The following is a 17,241-nucleotide window of genomic DNA, read 5'->3' as shown; positions in this document are numbered from 1 at the left end:
TCAATGCATTGTTTCATCTCCATCCTCAGAAAGAGGTACGAAGTGGAATTGGCGAGTCATGAATTTCCCCGCAAACGGCACCCCGCAATCCACGATCCACCCCTGTATCCACAAGAATGCCGAGGCAGTACCTTAGTATAGTTTTTCTCGATTTCTTGATCTTCTTTTGCTCTTTTCCTGCAACTCCATATGTCATACATCAAAACGTTCTCTCAAATTTAGCACTCCTACTCGCTCCTTGCATCCAATTCCAAAGTCAAAATGTCTGAATTACGCTACGACAACCAAGTCGTCGTAGTCACAGGCGGCGGCGCCGGCCTCGGCCGCGCATACGCCCTCTTCTTCGCCTCCCGCGGCGCAAAAGTCGTCGTGAACGACCTCGGAGGATCAGGAAAAGGCGAAGGAAATGACACAAAGGTACTCCATTCCCTTCACCTACCATAAAACACCACTACAAACCAAACCCATACTTACCTTTCCACGTCCCCAGCCCGCCGACACCGTCGTCTCCGAAATCTGCGCCGCCGGCGGCGTCGCAGTCGCAGACCACCACTCCGTGACCTCCGGGGATCTCATCATCGAGACCGCTATCAAAGAATTCGGCCGTGTTGATGTGTTGATTAATAATGCGGGTATTCTGCGTGATGTCAGTTTTAGGAATATGACGCAGAGGGACTGGGACCTGATCATGGATGTGCACGTGAGGGGGGCGTATAAGTGTACTAGAGCGGCGTGGCCGTATTTCAGGAAGCAGAAGTACGGGAGGGTGGTTAATACGAGTAGTGCGAGTGGGCTGTTTGGGAATTTTGGGCAGACGAATTATGCGGGTGAGAGTCTTTCTTCTTTCCCTGAGGGGTTGATGGAAGTGTGAGAACTGGCGTGAGAGGGTCGATGTCAAGAATTTGCGGCTGACTTTGGATGGTGATAGCTGCTAAATTTGCGTTGATCGGGTTCACTAAGACGCTCGCGCTTGAGGGGAAGAAGTATAACATCTTCGCAAACGTCCTCGCTCCCGGCGCTGGTTCGCGCCTCACAGCAACCGTCATGACCCCGGAGGTGCTATCCGCCATGTCGCCAGCGTACGTGGTACCGCTCGTCGCAGTTCTAGTCCACTCCTCGAACACGGAGACCGGCTCCATATTCGAAGCAGCAGCGGGCCATTTCTCGAAGATCCGGTGGGAGCGGTCGAAGGGCGCGCTCTTTCGACCCGATGACAGCTTCACGGCTGGGGCGGTGGTGAAAAGGTGGAGAGACGTGGGAGATTTTGAGAGGGGGAGGCCGGAGCATGCGAGTGGATCGGCGGATATGATTACGAAGCTTGAAGAGGCGAAGAAAGCACCGAGGGGTGACGGAGGCGAGAAGGTGGACTTCGGAGGAAAGGTGGTGCTGGTCACGGGCGGTGCGGCGGGGCTGGGGAAAGAGTATTGCACGGCCTTTGCGGCGCTCGGTGCTAAGGTGGTTGTTAATGACGCTATGAGTACCGCGAGCGTGGTTGAAGAGATTAAGAAAGCGGGTGGAGAGGCCATTGGAGTGACGCTGTCGGTGGAGAAGGGAGAACAAGTCGTAAAAGCTGTGGTTGACGCTTACGGACGGATCGACATCATCGTTAATAATGCGGGTATCTTGCGCGACAAGGCGTTCTCGAATATGACAGACGAGGCCTGGGAGTCGGTCGTCGCAGTTCATCTAGGAGGGACCTACAGAGTTACGAAAGCGGCCTGGCCCTACATGCTGAAGCAGAAATATGGGCGTATCGTCAACATCACATCCACTACTGGAATATACGGAAATTTTGGCCAATCCAACTACGCTGCAGCAGTAAGTTAGTCCATTCGCTTGAAGAAAATTAAGTGCAAAAGCTTACGAGGTTCAATCACCCAGAAAGCTGGAATTCTTGGATTTGGTCGCTCCTTGGCCCTCGAAGGTGCGAAGTATAATATATATGTCAACACAGTAGCTCCAACTGCCGGAACAGCCATGACACGGACGATAATGCCAGAGGACGTAGTACAGGCTTTGAGGCCTGAGTACGTTGCTCCGCTGGTAATGGCTCTATGCAGTGATAAGCTATCAAATCCGACCGGAGGGCTGTATGAAGCGGGCGTTGGATGGATCGCAAAGACGAGGTGGCAGCGAGCTCGTGGCGCTGATTTTCCCCTTGACAAGTCATTGACGCCCGAAGATGTGCTGAAAGTAAGTTTCCCGTGGTTTTCTCGTCCGTATGCCGATAAGGACTTACTAACAGCGTGCAGGAATTTGCATCGATAGTGAATTTTGACGATGGGAGAGCGGATCATCCGGAAAATCAAGCGGACGGCTCAAAGTACAGTAACATAAACATGGCCAAATATTTGAAGGTATGGCAAGGTTTGAACGCGGTCTGGGGTAAAGAGCATCTACTAATAGATTCTTTGCTAGGTCAATACAGCAAGAAAATCGAAACCTTCGCGGCTGTAGGAGGGAGGAGACGGAACAGGACCCCAATCAGCCAAATAGCATTTACGAAGCATCTATCTGTACATTTGAAACATCAAGGACAGAGAAATTTCTCTCCGTTTTACTCCGAGACTCGCCAAACTAGTCTCTCACCACTCTGCTCTTTCCTCCTCATGATATCCATCGCTTTCTGTGCTCTTTCTAACAAGGTATTACCCTCGATGATACGTTGTTTGTTCGGGGTCACGATACCTTCCTTGAGCATGGTCGGCATGACCTCCGTTTGCAAATGGTCGCGGAAGAATTCGTTGTTCGCGTAGAAATGCGTCCGGACACCACGAACGTCCACGCCGGCTTCCCACTTGGCAGCCGTTTGCACATCCATGGAGTACTCGGGTGCCGTAGTTTCGCTCGAGTCTTTCACGACGACTGGTAGCAGAATCGCGACCTTAGTATCCTTTTGAGCAATCTTAGCAATAGGTCGAATGCTTCCGTCCTGAGATCCTATGCAGTCTAGAATGAATGAGATGGCAGGTCCGGACGAGCCCTTCGTAGCCGAATTCAGAATGGCAGAAGACACGTCAGCATCGTTGTAGTCGAAGGTTTCGGATGCTCCGAGGCTCTTTAGGAACTCATGATGACGCTTCGAGGATGTCGTGATGAGTTTTTGATAGCCATAGTACTTCAGAATCTGGAGTGCGAACTGTCCGACCGACGAAGATCCTCCCCATATCAAGATGGGATCTTGGGAATGTGGTGGGACGTAGCCGGCAGGCTTAGGCCAAGGAAGTGGTAGCTCAAAATCAGTGGTGACAGCGTGGAATACGGTAACGAAGTTATTAGGGAGGGTAATCGCTTCCTGCAACGTGAAGCCTTCCGGAACCTTCAAAGTTTCAGTAAGACATTACAGAGTGCACTATTTCCCTCGTACCTTTCCGAAATTGGTTTCCAGGGAAGTGCAGAATTCCTGGTGCGCTTTCTCTTTCTGCTCACGAAACGTGAAGCCGAAGACCTGCAAAGTGAGATTAGCTCAGATGTCTACGTCGTCAATCCTACACACGTGCCTTATCTCCCACTTTGAGATTATTTACTCCCGGTCCAATTTCTACGACCGTCCCAGCAGTGCCGTCACCCAAGATCTGGGGATGCTTGACAAGAAGACCTCCATCGTTTTGGTGAAGATCCAATGGTGTTGAAGCGGTCCACTCGACTCTTACTCGCACTTCCCCTTTGGTCGGAGGTGTCGTAGGGACTTGGCGGATTTCGAGTGGTGCTTTCAATCCAACAGTAACGACTGCATTATGAGTTGCCATGGTGTGCTAGTGCGAAGTTGTGGTAGTTGCGAGCTCTAACAGGTAGAGCAATAAATTGTTTGCTGTTGTGGGAGGAGGTAAAACGTTCTTGGTTACATCGTTAATTAAGCTCTCAGGGGACTCTATATAGCTAGAACATAACGTGGCACTGTAACTATAGGCGTCCATGCTTTGTAAGACGAGGCTTACAAATTGTTGCTAGTGAGATCATCTCGGTGGTACTACGTAAATACGTGGAGAATTTGAGGGAGCGGGGGTGCGGTCTACTACTACTATAGCATGTTACTCCAATTGTACTATGTGTCCGACCGATCACTAATCACTCTTATAAGGATCTGAGCGGAGTGCTGTGAAACCAGAACGGTGATGGGATCAACAATTATAGGGCCGTCAGCATTCGTTGCAAGGGCGCGATGCGGTTTGTTCGAGGATTTTGAATTGACGTTCCTCGTAGAAGGCGAAGATAAACATTCGCTGTGATCGTGATGTAGGATGGAGGGATGGAGGAAACGGAGCTTTGGGAAGAATTCGTCCGTGTCGTCGAATCACGTGATATTATCATCATCACCACACTACTTCGTATTTAAATCAATACTAGATCAACGACGCTTAACACTCCCGACACTTAGCACTCGTATACAGATCCACAGACTTTCGTTTCCGCATAATTCAGGCAGCAAGTGGAGCTTTCATATCACGTGACCCATGTGTTAGCTCTCCGCTTTTTTCACGTTGAGCCGCAACGACCGTCATCCCTTCTTTACCTAGTAGTGGAAGACTTGTCTGGTGTCCGCATTTTGACAGCTAACACACATATTAACTCTCCGATAGACCAGGCCTTGCTTGCGGCCGACGAGGCTTCTCCTAAGTGATTTCACGCTCCGTCGCTTCTAGTCATTCATCTTTTCTCGTCATCTTACCCATTGTTTTCATCAAGATATTCGCCCAATTATCAAACAGAATTCGTTCTACTCTGGGTTTAATCTATCACCTTTGTCACTTCATGGTCGAGTCTGAGCCTCTTTGAAGGCGCCTTTTGCTGCGGGGTGTGCTATCTTGAACTACCAGCATCCTGCAGGTTTCCGCACTCCGCCACCATGAGCCTGCCCAATATCCCAACGAAAAGTACAAAGTCGCCCGATTTGCCCGGCTTCCCCTCACCCGAAGACGGTGGTGGTGCAAAAGTACGCAAAATGGGGCGTTTGCACTTTATTGATGGAGATACAAGTGCAAGGCTGGCCCGCACAGCCTTATTGGGCCTTCACAAGTGTGACTTGGCCTGCATTACAGGTAGGCATCTGGCCTGACCAGGTTGGACAGCGGATGTTCATGATAAGTTCGGTCAGGTCTCATTTTCCGCGCGTTTCTCCAGACACTTCGCTTCCCTTGCATCCGTCTGGTGCTGTCGCTCGCTTCCCACACATGTTCTATCTCATTTCGTTACTCTTAGTTTGATAACATTTAACGACTACATGTCTTTATATTACATACGTCAGGCTTTCGAGCCTTCTTGCCCGAGCGAGGGAATATGGTATGCCTGTGCCCAAGGCTCCGGCTCCCAATTCGCAGGATGCTGTACACAGGAAGCATGCGACGGAAATGGCTGTCCGCTTGGGGCCCTCCAGCCAGCGACATTCAATCCAGCATACTTTGCGAGCTTCAAAGACTTGGGTTGTCCTTCCGACAGCCAGTTTTACACTTGCAATGCGACCACCCCCCCATTTTGGGGGTGCTGCAAGTCTGATCCGTGTGTACAAGGACATTGTCCGAGCGGTGATCTCCGAGCGGCGTATTTTGCTACACCGGAAGAGTTCTCCGAATATTCTGCTACTGGCGGACCGTCATCCGCCGTAGCTACGTCAACATCCAGTCCTAACTCTTCTGCAAAAGTATCCGTAGAAGCGTCAAGCGCAAGCACATCCATCAGCTCCTCATCATCTAGCTCCGCATCGGCAAGCTCCGGCTCTATCACCAATGCTTTGACAGCACCGACAAGCGTTCCGACGGTGGTAGTCACAAGCCATAAGAGTAACACGGGCGCTATAGCAGGTGGAGCGGCTGGTGGTGTAGCAGTCCTTGCCATCATCATTGGTCTAGTCATCTACTTCGCTAGACACGCAAAGAAATCCCGCAAAGAGAGCAACAACACCCTCCAAACACGGCTATCTTTCCCTCCTGGCGCTGGGCAACCTGATATCATTGAAACTCCTAAGTCGAGTAATCCACAAGGTAAGCATTCCGAATCTACATGGTAATTCGAATGATGCCGTTGACACATCTGAATAGATTCCATCCCTCCAGCCTACACCTCCCCCGCCCCGTCTTACCAAAAATACCACCATGCCGCATCACCAAAGCCGACTGCTTACGAACTGCCGTCTAATCCCGCGATGTCCCCCGGATTATACAGCCCAACGGCATCTTCGCCTCTATCACAAGGCGATGGCCTGTCTCGAAAAGGGGTTTCACCTACTGGAGGTACCCCGAGCGATCCTTTTATGCCTCATAGGCTCTCAGAAGCCCCGGGTGATGTCAAGTATCCGGTTGAATTGGATAGTGCACATCACATTCCCACCGCCCAGACGCCTCAGAGTCCATCGAGTGTGAGGTCGAGCGGTGCGAATTGGACGGGTCATGCGTGGCAGTCTGGACCGGACCGAGGGCTTGCGATCAAGGAGGTAGATGAGGGCCAGAAGACGGGAGGACCTGGTCCAGCGAATGAGGGGACATGATTGTGCGAATGAAGTAATGTTTGCATTGTCAATTTGTTCTCATTATGTAGTTTCTTAGATAGTCTTCAGAATGATACTGAACGCAACGAACTCCTAGCTACGAAAGTCGCGATAACGGAGATGCGTAAATGACGGTGTTATCCCCAGGGCCCGCCTTATGACATAGTGTCCTCTCATCACCACTCTCAACACCTCTTAATAGTGAGATGAAATCTATTAAGGTGCGCCTTAAAGTATCGTATCAAGTTCATTGGCGAGCGCCATTTCGTATGGAGGAAATCTGGCGCGCGCCATTTCGTGTGGAGCAACTCTGGCGCGAACCATGTCGTACGTAGCAAAACTTGAAGAATGCTTGTAAGCTGAGTGATGGCTACCGTGGGGCTGTAATTGGTGTGATTCCATGTAACTCCGAGGCTGGAGAGGTGGCATTTCTGCTGAGAAGAAGCTGGACTTTGGGTGCGGATCTGGCTCCGTAAGGTAGAGATCATCCAGAGGGTTCTTATGTCTCGGACTGAAGAGGCGTTTTAGACTGTTTTTGGCTGAACTCTGCTCCTTACGTCCGGCTTTTTGGAGGTCCTTCGGTTTGTCCGCATGATCTGCTTTGCTGTTCGCTGGACTAGACTTTCGGAACAATTTAACAGAGAGGGCCGAGAGTTTGGATGGACTTTTTGACGATTTAATGTTGCTATTCACGATGGGTAATTGTGAAACCGGCTCTGCATCAAGCTCGGCAGGGGAAATGAACTGGGGTAATCCAGGTGATAATGCCTCATTTTGGAGATATGCTTGATGTGGCTTTTTAATTGCATCTGTTCTTGGGATGTTGATATTATGGTCGATTCGTATCGGGCTAGCTGGCTCTGGATATCTTAGATCCACAACGGGGTGGTGTGGCGCAGGAAGATGTGCTGGTTGAAGTGGTGGAGGTGACTTTGTGCATCCTAGTGCATTTATGGACGAGTCAATCTCAGTGAACCCATCTATTACACCTAGTATCCAAGCGTTGGAATCGAATTTGCTATCATGTGCTGATAAAGTCTGTTGGGTGTTGACTAGTGGCTTTTCTGTGCGCTCGTCCCCGCGATTCTCATTGGAATCAACCTGTGTGGCTTCACTTTGGCATACGGAAGCATGATTCTGTTGCACATCTCGGGCTGAAGCCTCCGGCGCTTCAGATGTAGAAATTGCTTGCGGCTTCGATGTCTTTACTCCCACGTCAGGAGGGCTTGCTGGAGGTCGATCGCCATGATTACACTAAATATCATCAGTATGAGCCTTGAATTATTCAAGGTGCCAAATTACCTTGCGCTTCTTTGCTTTACAAACTTTACACGCTCCGATAACCCTCCGGAGCCGGTATTGCTCCAACTCTTCGTCAGTCATGATACGCTTAACCCTTGCATTTCGCGCCAGACCGTCGACAGAGCTCCAGACGATTGTTAGATCGTTTACTGCAACCCTTGTAGCAGCCAAGGACTGCACAGCGATTGATCTTTCTTGACTCGTCTGCTTCGATGGTTTTGCGACTCCATCGTCCAACGAGCGTGTGGTAGCTGGGGTCGGGTCAGGTCTCGTAATAGCCGCAGTACTTTCCTTCTTGCTACCTTGCGTATCGAAATCTCGAGATATTTTATCTGATACAACAGCTCCATTGGGTCCTTCTATTACATGCTCAATATCCCCCCTGCGGTCACTGTCACGTGTCGAGGCCACCGGACTTCCACTTCGCGACCTCGATGCCTCTCGCTCAGTGACTAGGAATTCGATAATTGCTTCTCTGATTCGCGCCTTGTGAGTTCTCCGACGAGGATAAGCGGCTTTCAAGGCATCGAATAGCTCGTCCGAGTCACGTGGAGGATCGAATTCAATCCCGGCGCAGGGATCATAGGAATCGGTGATTGCAGGGTTTCGTTTTATTTGGAAGCCTCGCAAAGACATGGAGGTTGATGGCGGCGTAGTTGACTCGGAGGTTGCAAGCTCGAGATGATTGAGACTCCGGAAGTTGAGCTGAGGGCTAGAAAGGCTGAGAATGCCAGGATGTCGAAGCTTTTTCTATCTTTCAAAGATGATAGCCTTGAATGCAAAGGTCATTTGAAAACAACAATGAGGTACGTGGGCGCCTGAAAAAGTCTTATTTGCATGCGTGACGAGAGTATTGAAGTATGATAGCTCCGGTGAGAGACATTAAGGGTCTCGCTTCCAATTCCCTATTTGGTCGCCGCAAGCGGTGCCCAGAAAGTCGCCGCACTCCGCAACACGTGATGTTCACTTCCAAGTATTGCGTCACGCAAGACATCAAAGTGAATTGTGCTGGGTACTGCTACTTAGACGTCGTTCGATGACTTCTCGCTTTCATCGTTCGGGCGTCAGGTTCAAGGGGATCATATATTCTAAGTAGCATTTCTACGATCCCGTTCCCTGACAACTCATCTACGCACCTGAACGTTGGTCTCATCTTACGAGCGTTATGCTCCCAAATTATTCTACAAAATACACCTGTCTATGTTTCTATAGAGCGAGATTCATTACACCATGAAGTGTACCACACACATCACGTGTTTCAACTCACTGCAGAAGGCCTTAGATTTGTTTGAGAGAATAGAAACTACAAGTCTGCCCTTCGATCGCACTTGTGCGACTCAGAAATTCTCATTCACACAACGCGTTTACCCTCCAATTCTGGGACGTGACTCTGCCTCATGTTCCGTCCACCTTGACCGCCTTCGGGATTCGGAGGTGTTCTCCATGTCGAGGAGCATTAATAAGAGCTTGGCTGTCCAGAAAGGAATAATCTTCGACGGTGACGCTATCGGAGAGGTACCAGATTTATGAGAGTCGACAAGGGGAGTAGATTTGAGAAGTGTTCATCCAATCGAACTGGAAACGACCGAGAGAACTCGTTTTGAGTAGGGCTATGGAAGCGCCCTGGAGGCCTTCAACAAAGGTTGGAGTATTTCTGTTTGCACGCAATCCAAAAGTACAGGTGGGTCAGATGCTAAATCCATGTCTATTCCAGAAAAGGGACAGTGAAGACATCCACTGACGACTTTCCTCCAGAAAGGTAGCTCTTTGCTGCATACGACGTGCTCAAGCCTCCAGGCAGTCGCAATTTCCGTTTCGTTTGCCGTCCGCCTGGATGCAAGTGATGTCCCCATGAGTATCTCGAGAAGGATCATTCCCAAGGCAAAGAGGGAACTGTTTCGAACGCCGAATGAGGGTGCACTCGACCCGGTGTTCATCAAGCTATCACGTTGGAGTGGTATCGTAATTCGTGGCCTTTGCAGAGAGGTGCGAGTGATACCTCCTGATGAAGGCAAGAACTCGATGTTGTTACTCGTCCAAGCGCTGGAGAGCCAAGGGGTTGAGTGGAGACCGAGAACAGAGCATATAAGAGTAATCGCCATGCTGATTCTATCTCGCTCGAAGAAGTTACCGTTCTGAAAGCATGGCAGTGACAGATCCCCAAACAACGATTGCAAAGACATGGGAGAGTTGTGTGTTGAGGCTTGCTTGCGGCTTATGTCTATACGCAGTGACCCTTGACTAGAAATAGGGTAGTCAGCTTTCGCCCCTACCACGCAATTCCGTAGTGTCTGTTCCATGCTCTGTGCTAAGCAGTGCATCGGGGTTTGCTGTAAAGATCCCTGCTGCGTGTGCTGCAAATATAGTTCTCGACCAACGGTAAAGAACAATTCCAGCTTCATGGGTACTGGTATGGTACCGTTTATCCCAGGCTTGTATATCATTTCCATCTCCAAAGGTGAATTTGGCGCAGCAGTATATCCGCCCGAGCTTTCCGCGAGAGAGCGAGCAACAGCAATGGATTGAAGCTCTACTGTGATAGCATGTGTTGAGGTACACGTGCAGCCAAGAGACAATGCAACAGCTTGACAGAAATCTAGCGCGGCGGATCGCAGACTTCGAAAATAAGCTGCGTGGCTCCTAATATGATTCCGTTGTTGCTTACGCAATATCTTTTGCTGCCGGACAAGTGCATCTAGTGCTGTATTGGAATCTCGTAGCTTGTTAAGCAGATCGCATCGACTAGGGTCATTAATGGCATATCGGATTCGCTCTAACATCTCGTTTGTTTTATCGATCCAGTTGAAGACTAGTCGTCCAGCCGGAGGCTGAAATCCCAATGAGAGTTAGCAAAGCGCTCTAATGCATCAGAATATTGAATCAACATGAAAAATAGAGGGTGATATGTGCGGTTCATTGTGGATGATAGGCTTGTAGTGCGAGTTTCATGACAACCGTTTTACCGGTTCGCATTAACAACATACCTTTACAATATGGGAGCTAAGCGCTTTCCAACAGTCATAGATAGACTTTATGAGCTCACCATATGTCTTCCAATGGTCGTCGTTCTCAAGCTTGCTCTTGATCGAGTCCGAGATAGATTGCCAATCACAATTTGGGCCTCGTAGGGCTGAAGTGTCTCGATGTCCCATCAAGATGCGATATGAGCCCTCGAATAACGCATTCTGCACCCGTAAATCAAGGAGAAGAGCCTGAACTTGGTCTTCGTGGTAGCTCGATCGCGTCTTTAGGGCTCCTTTGTAAAGCTGCAACACCTCAATTACAGCAGGACATGCACCAATGACCCCCAGCACCAGTCCCCCTATCTCTACTGCCGTCGGCATAGCCGTAGATTGTGCCGAACAGTTTCGAGGGGTAGATTTAGAAACGCCTAAGATCTCGATTTGACAAGCCCTAGCATTAAAATCAACTAGCTACTCTGTTCTGGCGCCCTTTGAATAGATTTACCTTACTGAGCTTTCGAAACTCTAACATGCTTGACGGAGTTGTGTTGAACCTGCACTCTTTACTTTCCAATCGGAACCCGGCACCGCACTGTGAGCGGACGTCTCAAGTGCTGGAAACCGCACGCTGACAGACTGGAACAGAATCAGATCTTGGAAGTAGACAACTGTAAAAGCGTACTGTTACATTAGTTCAAAGAGGGCGAAAGAAGTTCTTATCGAGGAAATAGAGTTGCCTCGTTGCCAAGATGCGTTGACCGGTGAACTATGCAAGGCTAGGCTTCAAGAGCGAATGATTAACGCCACTTCCACTTACCCCGCACCTTCTTCTTACGTTGAAAGTCAAAAGGCTACATATAGGGTCTAATTTTTATCTTCGTAATGGATAACAATGCAGTAGTATCGACCTACGTTGTGGTATTTCGAATGCACTTCTACATACAACCTATCCACTCCGTCGTCGGCTCGAAAGAACATTCAACGGCCAGCAATGGCGGAACCCAATCGCTGGACTTGGAGTGCGCAGCATTTAGATCACTACCGGGTTGTATGGGATCCTGATGGACAGCCGGAATATATTTGGAGTAAAACTCACGTTGGCTCCCAAAGACGTGATGAGAGTTATGACTCCGCGGTTGGCACGAGTCCTCTCAGAAGCGGCCCAGGCGCAGTGGACACGACAAGCAATGCCTCGAACATTAACAGAGAGCAAGACGGGAGGGCAAGCGCATATCCACCTCTGCCAACTAACTCAGCCGAGAAATCAGCCCGATGCACGGCCAGTTTCAAGGATATTTCAAGCAGCCTTAGAAACGCACCGGAGCAAGGTCGAACATTGAAATCTTACTTTTCAAATGAGAACGATAGATTTCAGCTGTGGAATTCGAGTTTCGACGTGGACGCTGGCGGCCTTGATCGTCTGAGTCCCGAGGACTCTGACCTCGTTGATAGCATTCTAGAAAGCCTAGAGTCGTATCTGACAAGATGTAAGTGTCATTATCCCTATCTATAGAAAACTTTCCGAAATCGCCTTCCAGGTGATACCTCAAGAGGCATTTCTGAGCGTTGCCTATAGTGAGTAGAACTATCGCCAGGATCTATAAGCTGCCACTTGTGAAAAGCAGTTAGGGATCTATCTGACTGGTGTATAGATAAGGCGCTATTAGACGATGATATACACACCGCACTGCAGGACGAGCATTTCATCACCCACGTCAGACACACGCTGAGAACTTTGTTTGAACTTTCTCCGGTCCTTGAATATTCAAGGGACTTCAACCTCATTGAAGAGATGAACCTTCTGAATATTGCTGAGCCCAAGAAAGTTCAACCTGGAGAAGCTGGTGCCGATGAGTTGATCCCACCTGTGAAAGACGATGGGGACTGAGACGAAAGATTCTTCCCTAGTCGTGGTAGGTATGATCAACCCAGTACGGGAGGTTCTTCGGCCGTTTCGGTGGGGTCCTCGATCAGTCGCAGTGTGTCGACAGCCCCTACAGAAGATTCATCAGCTCCCCATATGGAAGTATGGATGGGGGTAGGGGTAGCTGATCCCGTGAGGGGAAGTCCTGGGACGCATGAGAAACTAGATCCTTGTAAGTACCTTCTCTCACTTGTCCAAATGCCTCCACATACTGAGCTCAAATTTTCAATAGCGTACTGTGTTCGAGCGGACGCAAAAAACTTCTTCAAACGTGGAAGAGTAAGTTAATGTTAATATTCCAAAGTGTTGTCTAACTAACGCCTGAACCAGATGTTTTCGGTGCTATTCTCGGAGGCCATGGGACATATCCCGCCACGACAAGATTCAGATAACGTCACATTTATTGTTCACTCAGGGAGGATGTATAGCCAAATAATACGATTCGTCGCTGTAGAAAATAAAGCCGGGTTCTGCTATGCGTGGTATGTGCAAATCCAGCTCGGAGCGTATGGATCTGATCAGAGATAGTCCAATTTTCACCTATGGGGGTCGAGGAACGTTGAAACCAGGGTGTCGACCTGCAGAACATGCCATCATATACTACACAACGCTGCAGTCCCCTACTCTTCTACCGGGGGAAAACGAACTAAGGTATGAACCGATTGGAGTTCTTCCACCCGCAGCGGAGAGGCAGCCTCTAAATGTAGCGTGTCGCATACGCTTCGGAAAACTATACCCCATAGAGTGGAATGTGAAGGTTAAAGATCTTGGGAGAGTGGCTGATGAGGATATGGGCAGATTGATACACTACTACAAGAGCGAGCTCGACAAACCGAGATAGGACTCTCTATGTCATTGGAATAGGGATGCAAGGCCTCCAAGTCGTCTTTCTACCTAGACTTCTTCACGCTAGATTTGAAGTCTCTTCTGCTATGACGTTTGAGGCCACAGGATGCATACGTGACCATATCCCTCCTAAATTCAGAGACTATCTGAAAAGCTCTCCCCCATGGCCCTCCACGCAACCTACCCATCCCCACCACCACTAAAACCTACCCACCACCACCACCTCACCCTCTCGCACACCATTACCATCCCCCAGCCCACCACAACCATCATTCGTCAATCGTCATATCAATTTGCTCTCCCCCGAATCCACCGCCTCTCCACCAGCCATCAGCTAGCTCCTCCCGACGTTATTTTCACACTCCACAGCACACAAACTCCATCATCTTCTTTCTCTTGGAGATTTGCAGTCCCCAGTTCACCGAATTCTCTCCATGCGTCTCCGTGTCGCGCAGTTTCGAATTCCGACCACCTCCGCGATAAAGAAAAGAAGAGAAGACGCGGAAGATTTTATACCCCAAGCACGCCCCCAAAAACAAACAGCACGTGAAGATCACATGACAAAGAACCAACCGCAAGCCTCAGAGCATAGTCTCAATTCCAATCTCTATCCTACCTCACCCATTACCCCCATTCCACTCCATCCCCCTCACCCCCCTACTCCACAATCCTAACAACCCTGCCCTCCCCCCCTCCAACCATCTCCCCCGCCCTCGCCGTCGCCACCCGCACCTCCCCTCCTCCCAATCCCACCCCGCCGCCCTCACTCAAACTCTCCAACCTCCCCCTCCCCACCTCCCTCCTCCCCTTCATCCTCTTCCGCGCAATCGCCACACTACACCTCCCGCGAAACCTCTCCGGATCCACACCCCCAGCGCCCACCAGGCCCATGGCCTGCGAGTACTTCCGTTCCCACTTCGCGCGCGCCACCGCCAGACTATCCTTGTGCGTGCGGAAATGCAGGTTGTCGATGTGCGACAGCCTATGCGTGCTGGTGAGGTGCAGGTGCTCGTCCGAGGCGGAGGGGAAGAGAGAGTCTTTCTTCGCGCGGGGCCAGGAGGGGTGGTCGGCGGAGGGGGAGGGAGGTGGGGGGAGGAAGGCCGCCTGGTGGAGGTCTGAGGTAGTGGAGGAGAGGGAGGAGTCTGTGGTGGAGGTGGTGCGGCTGGGGCTGTTGCGGCCGGCGGAGGGGGAGCGGCGGGGGAGGAGGAGGCCGGAGGAGGAGGCGCTGTTGGGGGGCGGAGGGGGGTCGCGGCGGGGGAGGAGGGAGGAGGATTGGAGGGGTGCGGCGGATGGTTCTGCGTCTGAGGATGAGTCGAGGGTGGAGGAGGCCGTGTGGCGAAGGTAGGTGTGACGACCAGATGCGATAGCTGGGACGGTGTTTTGGTAGGAATCGTCTGGGAAGACGACGATATTCGGGACGAAGTGTGAGGGCTTCCGGTCTCGTCGAGTGGCTTGATCGAATGAGCCCAAGGTTCGCCAGCTCCAGTCGGAGAGCTTGGTGTCCACTCCTTCTAGGCCGGTGGAGCTAGCAGCTTCGAGAGCCTGACCGGCGTCTGATCCACGACGGCGGGTCTCATTGTCGGAAGAAGAGGTCGGAGGATCGTCCCAAACCACCCCATAGGCCCCGGCATCTGTTTGGACGATCTGCTTCGTCGGCGTTGCAGAGAGTTTGCGAGGTTTCTTGAGACTCGCGTCGTCTTCTGGAGCAGAGATGGCAACGACATGGACATCGGTACGCGTGACAGCTGAATCTGCGGCTTTGCTCTTCGACCGAGGTTTTATAAAAGAAACAGCTTTGGCTATCTCAATTTCAGGATCAGCCGTCATCGCGCTGTCCTTTTCCGCTACCCATGACTTCAGCTTTGAAACCGAAGACATGAACAGAGACGTCGGACTGTCGAAGTCAACAGCCTTCGTTCGTTGATGTCCGTGTTTACGCCTTTTGCCTGTGAGACCTGACGGCGGACTTCCTATCGCGCTATTCTTCACGATCGGTTTATGTGGAATGCTCGATGGGCTGCTCGTTCTATTCTTTGGCGATTGACTCAAGCATGCTCGTAACGGGGTGCTGCAGTCGTTTCCTGCACTCTTTTCGGAAGGAGTGACGTCCGCGGTCTGGCACGAAGTGTCCGCTCTCGACAGTGTGCTCGGGATCCAGACGAATCGTGGCTCCCCATGTATATTGCCATCCGTTATATGTTTCTCGCACAGTCCAGGGGCTGTGCTGACTCGCTTCAGCTTCCAAGGCCTGTGTGGGGGCGTTCCGGAGGGCGATATGCGGAGTTCGCGAACCTCTTGTTCGAGGACCTTAACTTCATCGACTTTTTGCTTGTATCTCGAGATGGACTCGATGCCAGAGTTGCTCGATGTACCACGTAGGCGTTGCCTGCCGGCCTTGCGTCTGGGAGCGTCTCTAGGAAGCGTACGGGGAATGAGGGTCCGGTGATCGTGATTTTGAATCGTGTGGTCGCTGATGTCACCCGAATCTATACGGTGTTCTGCGAGGCCTGCATCCGAGGACGAGGAACGGCCACTCTCATCGCTGTCCCCGATGATGGTGATTATAGGCGGCATGACGATGGGGCTACTGGGCTTGCTTTCCACGGTGACATCAGGTGACGTCCGATTTTCGTCCCTCTCTGCATTCTCGGGTGTGTGGTCTCGACTGTGTGAACTGGTAGTAGTCTCGATGCCAGGGGGAATAGGTGTCGCGTGGCGATCCAGGAGAGTGGGACTGATAGGCTTAGTCGCCGGCAAAAAGCGCTGCAAGACATCCATCACAAGTGTAATTATGTATGGAAGTGACAGCGCTTTGAGTAGCGGGAGAGGAAAGTATCCAGCTGAAAGCTAGGCAAAACGTGTCGTAAGGATGCAGTTTCGATAGTAGAATGAGTCGGCGTAAGACAGTAGAAAAGCTCGCCAGGATCAATGGGTGTAGGAATAGCGAGACAAAGGATTAAGGAAGCGAGATGCAGAACTGAGGATAATCTGCAATGAGAAAGGAAGAGAAGAGGATTGCGGCGTTGTTTTGCTACTATCCAGCTTGATAGGCGAGGGAGGAAGGCACGATAGAATACACTGCATAGACGAAGCAACAGGTCTCGTGCACCGCTCTGGGAGCAGCTCCCATGATTACTGCCAACGTCACGCAGGTCAGATATTTCGGATTGTTCTAGAGCGAAGTTGGATCTTTCACATGCTATGAGGGGTATCAGAGTCGTCGTGGTCCACACTTCTAGCCCGTCCAATTGTCGTTGAGATAAAGTAGTGTCGTTCTACCTTTGGTCGCCGAAAGCTATTGTTAGTGTTCCAACGCTGCTAGGGCGGCACCAGCAGCTCTAGATCCAGCGGCCGTTGATTGAAGCACGTGACTTGAACTAAATCTTACGTCCTCTCCGTACACCACCTGGGCATGCACACAGTGCCTTACAGCAATTTCAGGAAGCTAGGGCGGCGGACCACACTTCTAATCTGTACACATTCGTCTGTCGCTGCCTGGAGTGGCTTTACGAGTCTATTAGTTGTTTGAAAAGCGGGACTACCGTCTGAACCGGGAGCCTGAAAATACCACAAGACCCTACAAGCGGTTGCAGAGAAGCGTGCGGATATCTATGATGAGACACAGTAGAATACAATTTGTTCAGTCACCTCAAGATAACAGTTCTTAACCCCTGTATTAGTCATGTAAAATAAACATACCTCAATATGTAACAGCGCCCCTCCAT

The 17,241-nt window shown here is 50.7% G+C and overlaps 8 protein-coding genes across 8 annotated transcripts; 4 read left to right on the top strand and 4 right to left on the bottom strand.

The window, feature by feature from the left end:
* Window positions 1-261: 261 nt before the first annotated feature.
* On the top strand, window positions 262-2,457 carry BDZ99DRAFT_516136 (Fox2 protein; the record flags this gene model as incomplete). Its single annotated transcript, XM_033725044.1, has 6 exons — window positions 262-417; window positions 491-827; window positions 929-1,818; window positions 1,882-2,193; window positions 2,253-2,357; window positions 2,419-2,457. 6 exons carry the CDS (start codon window positions 262-264, stop codon window positions 2,455-2,457), a joined length of 1,839 nt encoding a protein of 612 aa, XP_033582376.1.
* Window positions 2,421-4,062, bottom strand: BDZ99DRAFT_459283 (GroES-like protein). Its single transcript, XM_033719131.1, has 4 exons — window positions 3,939-4,062; window positions 3,501-3,836; window positions 3,368-3,448; window positions 2,421-3,319 (listed from the first exon to the last, which is right to left on the bottom strand). The coding sequence occupies exons 2-4, from the start codon at window positions 3,747-3,749 to the stop codon at window positions 2,558-2,560; spliced, it is 1,092 nt and encodes a 363-aa protein (XP_033582375.1). The 5' UTR covers window positions 3,750-3,836; window positions 3,939-4,062; the 3' UTR covers window positions 2,421-2,557.
* Window positions 4,063-4,846: 784 nt separating this feature from the next.
* BDZ99DRAFT_550197 (uncharacterized protein) lies at window positions 4,847-6,595 on the top strand (the record flags this gene model as incomplete). Its single annotated transcript, XM_033726978.1, has 3 exons — window positions 4,847-4,933; window positions 5,246-5,978; window positions 6,036-6,595. 3 exons carry the CDS (start codon window positions 4,847-4,849, stop codon window positions 6,479-6,481), a joined length of 1,266 nt encoding a protein of 421 aa, XP_033582374.1. The 3' UTR covers window positions 6,482-6,595.
* A 114-nt stretch (window positions 6,596-6,709) lies between these two features.
* On the bottom strand, window positions 6,710-8,554 carry BDZ99DRAFT_567255 (uncharacterized protein; the record flags this gene model as incomplete). Its single annotated transcript, XM_033727667.1, has 2 exons — window positions 7,784-8,554; window positions 6,710-7,735 (listed from the first exon to the last, which is right to left on the bottom strand). Exons 1-2 carry the CDS (start codon window positions 8,417-8,419, stop codon window positions 6,710-6,712), a joined length of 1,662 nt encoding a protein of 553 aa, XP_033582373.1. The 5' UTR covers window positions 8,420-8,554.
* Window positions 8,555-9,393: 839 nt separating this feature from the next.
* Window positions 9,394-11,428, bottom strand: BDZ99DRAFT_495174 (uncharacterized protein; the record flags this gene model as incomplete). Its single annotated transcript, XM_033723356.1, has 4 exons — window positions 11,252-11,428; window positions 10,768-11,197; window positions 10,449-10,611; window positions 9,394-10,367 (listed from the first exon to the last, which is right to left on the bottom strand). Exons 2-4 carry the CDS (start codon window positions 11,125-11,127, stop codon window positions 9,394-9,396), a joined length of 1,497 nt encoding a protein of 498 aa, XP_033582372.1. The 5' UTR covers window positions 11,128-11,197; window positions 11,252-11,428.
* Window positions 11,429-11,616: 188 nt separating this feature from the next.
* On the top strand, window positions 11,617-13,116 carry BDZ99DRAFT_195361 (uncharacterized protein). Its single transcript, XM_033713194.1, has 4 exons — window positions 11,617-12,233; window positions 12,399-12,842; window positions 12,903-12,949; window positions 13,001-13,116. The coding sequence occupies exons 1-2, from the start codon at window positions 11,738-11,740 to the stop codon at window positions 12,632-12,634; spliced, it is 732 nt and encodes a 243-aa protein (XP_033582371.1). The 5' UTR covers window positions 11,617-11,737; the 3' UTR covers window positions 12,635-12,842; window positions 12,903-12,949; window positions 13,001-13,116.
* Window positions 13,091-13,511, top strand: BDZ99DRAFT_377956 (uncharacterized protein; the record flags this gene model as incomplete). Its single annotated transcript, XM_033715089.1, has 2 exons — window positions 13,091-13,152; window positions 13,199-13,511. 2 exons carry the CDS (start codon window positions 13,091-13,093, stop codon window positions 13,509-13,511), a joined length of 375 nt encoding a protein of 124 aa, XP_033582370.1.
* A 662-nt stretch (window positions 13,512-14,173) lies between these two features.
* Window positions 14,174-16,612, bottom strand: BDZ99DRAFT_550193 (uncharacterized protein; the record flags this gene model as incomplete). The annotated part of the gene is made up of 1 exon (XM_033726977.1): window positions 14,174-16,612. Exon 1 carries the CDS (start codon window positions 16,292-16,294, stop codon window positions 14,174-14,176), a length of 2,121 nt encoding a protein of 706 aa, XP_033582369.1. The 5' UTR covers window positions 16,295-16,612.
* Window positions 16,613-17,241: the final 629 nt, after the last annotated feature.

Source organism: Mytilinidion resinicola (assembly GCF_010093595.1).
Source record: "Mytilinidion resinicola strain CBS 304.34 unplaced genomic scaffold BDZ99scaffold_3, whole genome shotgun sequence".
Classification (NCBI taxonomy): domain Eukaryota; kingdom Fungi; phylum Ascomycota; class Dothideomycetes; order Mytilinidiales; family Mytilinidiaceae; genus Mytilinidion; species Mytilinidion resinicola.
This window is presented reverse-complemented; position numbering and strand designations above follow the sequence as displayed.